Source organism: Lactuca serriola, chromosome 1 (genome assembly GCF_051521515.1).
Source record: "Lactuca serriola cultivar US96UC23 chromosome 1, Lser_US96UC23_V15, whole genome shotgun sequence".
Taxonomy (NCBI): domain Eukaryota; kingdom Viridiplantae; phylum Streptophyta; class Magnoliopsida; order Asterales; family Asteraceae; genus Lactuca; species Lactuca serriola.
In genome coordinates this window covers 5,608,477-5,618,884 of record NC_136408.1, presented here as the reverse complement: position 1 = coordinate 5,618,884, position 10,408 = coordinate 5,608,477, and the positions used below count along the sequence as shown (strand labels likewise).

General features: G+C 32.1%; 1 protein-coding gene across 2 annotated transcripts; it reads left to right on the top strand.

Annotated features, from left to right (window-relative positions):
* The first annotated feature begins 4,536 nt into the window (after nucleotides 1-4,536).
* Nucleotides 4,537-9,776, top strand: LOC145088653 (sulfate transporter 1.2-like). 2 transcript variants are annotated; one of them, XM_079027070.1, is made up of 14 exons: nucleotides 4,537-5,011; nucleotides 6,382-6,732; nucleotides 6,815-6,863; nucleotides 6,940-7,147; nucleotides 7,237-7,411; nucleotides 7,505-7,570; nucleotides 7,643-7,756; nucleotides 7,846-7,962; nucleotides 8,041-8,167; nucleotides 8,277-8,563; nucleotides 8,652-8,842; nucleotides 8,915-9,000; nucleotides 9,077-9,153; nucleotides 9,314-9,776. In XM_079027070.1, exons 2-14 carry the CDS (start codon nucleotides 6,412-6,414, stop codon nucleotides 9,455-9,457), a joined length of 1,962 nt encoding a protein of 653 aa, XP_078883196.1. In that variant the 5' UTR covers nucleotides 4,537-5,011; nucleotides 6,382-6,411; the 3' UTR covers nucleotides 9,458-9,776. The 2 variants fall into 2 exon arrangements, with proteins under 2 accessions (XP_078883196.1, XP_078883270.1); XM_079027144.1 differs by lacking the exon at nucleotides 4,537-5,011 and adding an exon at nucleotides 6,175-6,284.
* The last annotated feature ends 632 nt before the right edge of the window (nucleotides 9,777-10,408 follow it).

The following is a 10,408-nucleotide window of genomic DNA, read 5'->3' as shown; positions in this document are numbered from 1 at the left end:
GGAAGTTGGACGCACGCTAGGTAAGTCTTGTTCCCTCCCACACTCCATCTTTTGGATTAGTGGCTGATTAGAGTATTAGGCTTTGAACAACTAGTCCAACAGGCAAAAAAGTAATGGGTTGTTAATATATATCCAATATAACAAGTTAAAAATTGGGTCCCTTTGGCATTTGGGGGCCCGGGGCGGTCACCCAACTTGCCCAGGCCCATGGGCCAGCCCTACCTAAGGCCTTATGAGAATTGATCTTCGGGTCACGATCCCGAACTATGGAACAACTCGAAACAGAGTGTTACAATCAACATATAATTCTATGAAAATTTGATACAACTTTGCATGACATTTAATAAGCATATACTAAGTTTGTTGTACATACACATTCATATGTGAATATTATGTGGTACATTTAGTTTATGCATTTTATCAAACAGTTTGTATGCATACAAGTTACTTTTCTAAAAAAAAAAGATCTTAATTTAATATGTATTTCACCATGTTGAAGAAAAGAAGAAAGATTGAACAATTTGTTGGACATATTTCATGAAAATCGTAATTAAGTATTGTATTTGCATCATTTTTCTAAGAACCAATACACTACAATCTTCAAAATAACTCACATTTAACAATCGGTTCATTATGTGCTTCATTTTATACTAATTGATGAAGAATATCTTAATCAAGTTCAGATTTTAGGTGTGAATTAGTCGAAATCACAGGAGAGTAGTTGATATCTTGCAGATCTGATAATAGAGGATAAGATACGATCGATGCTAACCTAGATTCAGATATAAGATTCCAAGTTACAAAAGTACCCCTCGCCAATAAAAATAAAAGGCACATCTTTTTTTTTTTTTTTTTTTTTTATAGAATTAGTAGCTGAGATTTGTTCTCACATTCTCAAACCCGTTAGTTGTTCTCATTTGAACCTAAATCGTATATGCAATTCCATAATTTTATATGATACATATTATTTAAAATAACAAGTAACACACGTTTAGCAAAAAGTTAAAGAAAAAAGTGGTTACATCTTCAACAATTTACGTAAAATAAAAGGAAACTTGACGTGGTTCACCTGTTAATACCAATTTTGGTAGTTCAAATATTAATAGTATTTCATTAGAAGATGTTGAATTTAAACATTTAACAAATTTGTGTAAATGCTATTTTTGATTTGGTACTATACTTAGCTTTGTCACTAATCACACGACATACTTCCCATGCTAATTCTACATTATATACGACTCACATAACTCAACTTGCGTACGAATCACTTGATATAATTTCAAAACATTGACGATATATTACTTGATAAAACTCATATCTCTTGGAATAAGCACATTATGAACATCTAAAGTATATTAACATTAAAATTTAAACACCGGTGAAATATATAATTAATTGAAACGATATAAGCAATTATAGCTTTCATGATGTTGACCGATCAATCATAAATTTCTTAAATATTTGGATTTAAAGTTCTTCAATGCCAAATTTGTGGCCTTATGGTATGTATATCACAGCAACGGTTGTTGTTTCCTACCACCTTAAGCTCCATCTCCTTCTACATCACCACAATCTTCTTTTATACCAACAATAGTATCCATTTGACGTGTTGTTTTGTGTTCTTGATGACATTCATTGCACCACTTAGCCATAAAACCTCATCGAGATGGCGTGCACGGTAGTGGTGCACCTTCCATCCGGCCACAAAACCTCATCGTTGTATGTATACCAAACGACCTAACCATCCAACGAAGCGGTGATGACGACATATCTTCCGATGTGATATATGATTTAATATTCTCAACAAAATTCGAATTTTAATAAAATATTTTTTTTCACAATATAGAAAATAGTTAGTAAAATATATAAGACATAATTTCATGAATGATCTTTATGTTTTCATATATATATATATATATATATATATATATATATATATATATATATATATATATATATATATATATATATATAGATCAAATAAGAATACCAAAAAGGTTGAGAACGTGAAAACAAAATATATTTATTTGTGATTCCATGTATTAATTTGTGGAGAAATGATAATTTTTTACGCCTTTAATTTCAATTGAAGAGAAAAAGCATATTCATGTTGATTATGCGTAAAAATTTATCATTTCTCCACAAATGAATATAAATGTTCTTGCGTTCTCAACATTTTATGTGTTCTCATTTGATCATTTCCCTATATATATATATATATATATATATATATATATATATATATATATATATATATATATATATATATATATATATAACACTAGTGGAAGATGGTGCCCATAGCCACAATAATTAAGTTGGTAATATTACTATCGATAGCAATGTTCTTTCAAGTTAAAAGCAAGAACAAAAATGAATGATATTAAATTATATGGTTTAATTTGTTAATCAATTGATTTTTTAATTGATTAAATGAAGCATGGAAAATTGGAATGTTCTAGATACATGATTTGAATATTAGATAATTATTACCAAAGTTACATATAATTATACCAAGACCAGATAATTATCTGTTAGGGTTTGAATCTTCCCCTGTAAATAGAGAAACATAAACCCATATTTGAGTACTAGAGAAATTAGTTTAAACCCTCAGAAATTTAGTGGTGCTCTCCAGATTTCGAAATAAGCTAAAACCTACTTCTAGTTTGAGTGATTTCCAGCTTGTTGTTTGTTTTTTGGGTGCGATCACGAAATAAAGATTCTTCTTTGGATCCTCCCAAGTCCAATTGACGAAGTCTCAGAAATCGAAGATCACAAAAGTATCATTTCTTTCCTTATTGTTTTTCTTAATTAGGTTGCCTAGATATGATTGGATATGATTCCTCTCTTGGGTTCATGAGTTATGTTTTTGATTATTTGTATGCTTCATATATCATCCCAAAACATATCCAATGAGAAGAAAAGGTAACATGTCTAAGAAAACATAATACTTTAAAAAAATGATGCTAACATCTAACATGTTCGAGAACAAAAGAAAATACAATGTGAAATCAAATTCAAATTAAAACATAATACTTTCAAAAAAAATCCAAACTAATAGGTCTAAGAACGCAAACTAACCTATTTTTTTGCATGCATCCAAACATCATCAATCAATTCTTGATGAACTCTTATGAGAACATAATCTCTTACTTTTGGATTATGAAATTACATCAAATAGTTTAACCTTTTTTTTTTCTTGATAATATTTGTCTCACCACTCATCTATGTGGTAGACATCAACGACTTTGGACTTTAAAAAATACTTATCAAAATTTGAAGAGGAATCGTCCAAATTTACTCGACGAAGACAACTTCTCTTAGGTGCGCAAAGCCATGACAAGGGTACAATGTTGGATAACGAACCTTTGTTAAATATAAACATGATGGCGTTTTATGTGTAGTAAGATTCTTTGAATTCCGTTTCTTTGTCCGGAATCTTCGACCCTATTGACTTTCTAAAACTTCATTATTGTTCTTGAAGGATTTGCGATAGGGGCAAGGGTTTCGATAGGTGGAGGAGGTAGGTATTTTTTTTACTTTTTATATGGGGGAATTTTTTTATTATTATTTTTTATTTTATAAAAAGAATAAAAACTGGGATGGGGATGAGGTAAATAAAGATGAAGGGGAAGAAAGAGTGAGACAAAAAGAAAGATATAGTGCATATTAGTGATTTAGGAGCACATGTACGGTTTATATGCTTTTTAAGTCGGTAAGTTTTTAATTGTATTTAATTGAAAAAATATTTTTTTTTGGTTTTGTTATACCATTTTATCATCAGATCAAATTGGGTATGTCCCTATAAAAACATAATCAATAGTATAATAAAATCACAAAAATATAGTTGGTTAATGATATATTGGGTGTGTTCGGCAAAATTAGCTGGTAACTGGTGACTTGTAGCGGGTAGCAAATAACTTGTAGCTTACTAACTTGTAGCATTTTGTTAAACGCTACATGAAGTAGCATTTGGATTTGGAACGTTTTGTTTAAACTAAACGCTAGAAGCTTGTAGTGCCGAACGAAGTTTTCTGTTCAAAACGGAGCGTTTTGTCAAACGCTAGAAGCTAAGAGTTTTCAAACGCTCTCAAACGTTCCGTGCCGAACACATCCATTAAGGATGAACATGAGACGAAACTGGTACCAAACTGAGATACCCGAGTATCGAATTGGGTGAAAAGTTGATACTGAGCACCAAACTAAACTAACATACTGATATCGATACCGGAAATGATAATGATCGATACTGACGGTGCCGAATATTAAATTTTATGATTTTAAATTACCAAATAATGTCTTATATTAACATAAAATAAGGTTTATTATGAATTCACTTCGAATACTTTTACTCACCCCTAAACATACATCTGGAAGAATTAAAAGTTTACCGAGTTAAAAGCACATAAAATGGTTTTGTTTGTGTTGGTTGTTCTATGCCAATATTCCGACAGTATGAATATTTAATTTTAAATTTATAATTAAATTGATTAAACATTTTTAATTTTTAATGCGAAAATCCCAATTGTCACCCACAAAATTCAATGCGTCTTGAGTTCTAAGAGCTTTTCCAGATTGAATCTGGTTTCTTTCACGTCCGAATTCATCCTCATCTTCCATGTTTCTCTCGGATTTCATGGGCGTTGACTATTTACCGTTGGACCTTCATAAAGCAAAGGCCTCCAGGGCTCCAACTCTCCCACCTCCACCACCTTTCTCCTCTTTTGACTCCAATGCATACGCCCAAATCTGCACGAAACTTCGCATGCATATCACATACTCATTACTTTATCAATTGAAACACCCATCAGTCTGATTCGAGAATCTAATTTGAACTTTTGGTTGGGAAGTCATAGCAGCCGGTGGGTGAAAAGAGCGAGAGACATAGAACCATATTTGAAGCGTTGCTTAGGGTTCATTGCCAACCCACTTGGGAAAAAGTGTTTTCTGTTTCTGATAGATACATTGAACCTGGATGGTATTTGAGGCTTGAAGGTGTTCTGCGTAATTGGTAAAGTATTTCTTTTCAATTGTTTATGTTGTTGCGGTTTCTCGATAATTATTCTATTATTCTTGAACCATCAAGTGTGCTGTGAGAAAAGTATGATTGTTTATTATTATAGGATTTCTAACTTTCTAGGCTTATAATCATGTGAACGCCACTGATTTTGGACTTTTTTTTTGCTTAATTTGGTACTATTGTCAACTTTAGACTTTTAAAGTTGATAGAGTTAGGTTCTCACTTCGAAATTTGATATAAGATCATGCTGTTAAGCAACAGTTGTTGATAACTATGATGAGCTATGAAAAAAGGTTTCTAGAATTGATATACATAGTGTAAATTTTGAATCAGCAATGAGTAACAGGTAAGTGGGGGACTCCTTTAGATAATAGATACTATAGATGTATTGGTGAATCCACTATCAGTGGTGTTCATGGAAGGCATATGTATGATTGGAGGAAAGTAGGTATGAAATGAAGTTTGCTTCCTTTTCACTCATGTCAATTTGTGCACCCATGCATTATATGGATGTACATTATGCATGAACATGTTGCATGTATAAAAACAAGTATTATTAATTTGTGCACAATGTTGCTGTAATTTGAACAAGTTAAAACGGGTTTATTTGATTTCATTAAGTTTTCTTTTATATTTGAGTCAGTTATTGGTCACTATAATTATCAACATGCATCACTTATTAAAGATGAAGTAAATAAAAGAAAATATACCCTCAGCTCTTATGCCAATGAGGCCAATGACTACCTGATTTACATCTTAGTGATTGCAGGAAAAATAACCCTTTAATGAAAGAATATATTCTGCAAAATTGTCTCTTTCCATTGCAGAAACTGATTTGCCTTTATTTATGACACTGAATTTATCTTGTAACTTTTAACGGTTGTTATGAGAGGGAATAAACAAGGAGACCAAAAGAGAAGAAAAAAAGCCGATTTTGGATTTGGATAATAGTTCTTTGAACTTGTTCCACTAATACACTATTCATATTCTTTGAGTTCATAACTAAAGAAGACATTGACACTTGTCGATTTGTCACAACTAAAAATGTTCCTTAATGGTCACTTTCAAGAGCATTATTTGACCAAAAAGGTCCAACTGTGACTCCTAAAGGCTAGTTATGTCTTTCACCTTTTTACATGGGAAGTTGCTGAGAAACAATGTGTGGACTATAACAAATTGTGTTCCGCAAACTCCATTGCATGACCTATTTAAGCTTAACGTTCCCCATATTCTTCAATAACTTTCTTTAGTCTGCTATTCTTCAGTATGCATGCATATCCCCTTAATTCTAAGAACAGATTATCTCTTGTATATCTGATAAAGTTCCAATTTTGACACTCTTCTTGTTTGGTGAAACACAGGTGAGTTTGTTAAATTAAGTATAATCTACAATGGCTCATCAAGATAAGGATCATGAAACAAAGGACACGGAGACAAGAACTTTTATCCCCTCACAGAATGTACCTTACATTCACAAAGTTGGAATACCCCCAAAACAAGGTCTCTTGAAGGAATTCAAAACCACTGTGAAAGAAACGTTTTTTTCAGATGATCCTCTACGCCCTTTTAAAGATCAACCAAAATCCAGACAATTTATGCTTGGCCTTCAAGCAGTATTCCCAATTCTTGAATGGGGTAGAAATTATAATCTCAAAAAGTTTAGAGGAGACCTTATTGCAGGACTCACCATTGCAAGTCTTTGTATTCCTCAGGTACTAATACTATATGTTTTTCTCATATATATTTTTAAACATGAACAACATTTTAACATTCATATTTGATACTATATTCCAGGACATTGGGTACTCAAGACTTGCAAATTTACCTCCTCAGTTTGGACTATGTAAGTTTTTTTTTTTTTCTTTGTGTAATTTGATTTCTTGATAATGAGTCTGATTTTTTGTTTTGACTTTTTGTAGACTCAAGCTTTGTACCCCCTTTGATTTATGCATTTATGGGTAGTTCAAGAGATATAGCCATTGGACCAGTTGCAGTGGTGTCTCTCTTATTAGGGACACTTCTTCAAAATGAATTTGATCCTGTGAATGATGCACTTGAGTATCGTAGGCTTGCGTTTACAGCTACATTTTTTGCAGGAATTACCCAAGCTACCCTTGGAGTTCTCAGGTAAACCAATGATCAAAAACATGAGTTTGATTATATTTGATAATTGATAGTATAAGTCATCTGAAAATGGACTTCTTTTTGGGGATCAGATTAGGGTTCCTAATCGACTTCCTATCACATGCTGCTGTTGTTGGATTTATGGGTGGAGCTGCCATCACTATCGCCCTTCAACAACTCAAGGGCTTTCTTGGAATAAAACATTTCACAAAGAAAACCGATATTATTTCTGTAATGAAATCAGTTTTCGGGTCCATTGATCATGGGGTGAGCTCTTTTATCTCTCACTATCATGCAACATACTTATAAGTTATTAGTTATAAATCCCATATGAACAATTTTTTCTTGTAAATACTGCAGTGGAATTGGCAAACAATAGTGATTGGAGCAAGTTTTCTAGCTTTCTTACTCTCTGCTAAGTACCTTGTAAGCATTCATGAGTCCTAAAACCGTAAATAATTTGAAATTTTTGTAAATCTAATGTAATTTTACTCACAGAGTAAAAAGAATAAGAAGCTGTTTTGGGTGTCTGCAATTGCACCATTAATCTCAGTTATCTTGTCTACTTTATTCGTGTACATCACACATGCAGAGAAACAAGGTGTTGCAATTGTAAGTACTTTTACTTTCATTTCCTTATTTTACAAATGTTTTATTATTTTAATAAAGTTTAATTCTTTTAGTTTCTTTGATTCTTACAGGTGAAACATATAGAGAAAGGAATCAACCCTCCATCTGTAAATGAGATTTATTTCTCGGGTGAAAATCTTTTAAAAGGGTTTCGGATTGGTATAGTGGCTGGCATGATAGCATTAACGGTATGTGTTCCTTTCATTGATTAGAGGGGCATTTTTGTCTTTTCCTTCTCACCAATTTTTCTTTTGTTGATGCATCAGGAAGCTGTTGCTATTGGAAGAACTTTTGCTTCAATGAAAGACTACCAAGTAGATGGGAACAAAGAAATGATAGCATTAGGAACAATGAATGTTGTAGGCTCAATGACATCATGCTATGTTGCAACAGGTATAAATATTATACCAAAAAACAAAAAGAAACAATCTTTATTAGTTTCTAGTGATTTAAATTTGATCTATATTTTTTTTCCTTGTGTTATGTTTTTGACTTTTTTCAGGTTCTTTTTCAAGATCAGCTGTAAATTACATGGCAGGATGCCAAACAGCAGTTTCCAACATCGTGATGTCATTAGTTGTATTTTTAACCTTAAAATTCTTGACACCACTTTTCGAGTACACTCCAAATGCGATCCTATCTTCCATCATCATATCTGCTGTAATTGGTTTAATCGATTATGAAGCTGCAATTTTAATCTGGAAAATCGACAAATTCGATTTTGTTGCTTGTTTGGGAGCTTTTCTTGGTGTGGTTTTCGCATCAGTGGAGATTGGTCTTTTAATTGCTGTAAGAAGAATTAGATCATCAAATGTTCATTTTATATGATTCTTTTATATTAGTGGTTGATTTTGATTTTTTGATTTTGTTGATTTAGGTCACGATATCTTTTGCTAAGATTCTTCTTCAAGTTACAAGGCCAAGAACTGCTATTTTGGGAAGGATTCCAATGACAACTGTTTATAGGAACATTCAACAGTATCCGGAAGCAACTAAAGTCCCTGGTGTTTTGATTGTCAGGGTTGATTCTGCTATTTATTTCTCTAATTCCAACTACACTAAAGAAAGGTAACAATATTTTTGTATCATGTAAAAAAAAACATTTAACATGGGCTAAAATGAGTTTTTTTTTTTTTGCAGAATATTGAGATGGTTAACCGAGGAAGAAGATCATTTGAGAGCAACATATCAACCAAAAGTCCAATCCTTGATCATCGAGATGTCACGTAAGCTTTTTTTTGTTTATTAATTTGCAACATTTGGGATTTTGTAGCTTATATTTATATATATATTTGTTTGCAGCTGTTACGGATATAGACACTAGTGGAATACATGCATTTGAAGAGTTGTACAGGAGTCTGGTTAAGAGAGATGTTCAGGTGAGCAAACCTTGTGTTTTTTTTTTCCCATTTACCCCTCTCTGGATTAATTCAGTTGAGTAAAAAGAAGAGTAATCTTAAAAATTTTTTGTTGTCTGATGATATGATATAATATGATATGATATGATATAATATGATATGATATGATATGACATGACAGCTTGTTCTTGCAAACCCTGGTCGATTGGTGTTAGACAAGTTATATGCATCGGGTTTCCCTGATCTGATAGGCGAAAACAAGATCTTTCTCACAGTTGCAGATGCTGTTCTCACTTGTGCACCCAAGATCCTTCAACAAGTATGATCAACCAACTTCACCACATGAAATGAGCATATAGATTTTGTAGATATGAGCTCTAGATATCCATATATACATACATATAAATATATATATTATAACTTAAAACTACAATAACAAGAAGAAAGCATGAAATTTTGGAGGGGAAAACGTTTAGTCAACTGTTAGACATTCAAACTTGTTGTGGATCTGTAAAATGGAGAAAGGTTAAAAGATTGAAGCTCCTAAAACGGGTTTTGGATCTTTTCGGTTCTTTGTTTTAGGAAGCTTGCAAGTTTTAGATGTAACGAATCAATCTGAATCAAGATTTCATGTTTCCTTTGAAGGGGTATTATTGTACTTCAATGGTTATTTTTTATTATTATGTTTTTACTTTTTTAATGTGGATGGGATTTCTCCAAAGCTCAAAAATTTCAATGCTATTGCGTAGAAGCAAGTTGCTATATCATCATTGTGTTGGATTTGGGAAACTTTACTCTAAAAAAAAAATAAGTTAATGGTTCATATTATTGATATTCTTGTAATTTATATGATTCCAACAAGTCATTTCATTCCATTAAACGGTGAGTAAATACAACAGAATGGGTCATAGTCCCAACTATACAAAACTTGAGGCCTATATATGAAACAAAAAAAAATACATTAATATTCCCCTACAATTTGAACTTTAGAGAAAGACTTGAACATTCAAAATAGACCGAAAATAGATGAGATAAAAAAATATGTTGAAGATATCAACATATTATAAAAGATAATGGAACATAGAGAACACAAACTTCACCGTTAGTCATTGTTATGAACAAAGTGGATGTCAATCTTGATGTGTTTCATGTGATGATATTGAACTATATTCGAAGAAGTATAAATTGCATCCACTTAATCACAAAACAAAATAGTAGCTTTGGAAAATGGAGAGAGAAGCTCACAAAGAAGATTTCATTATGTTGCAACGACCTC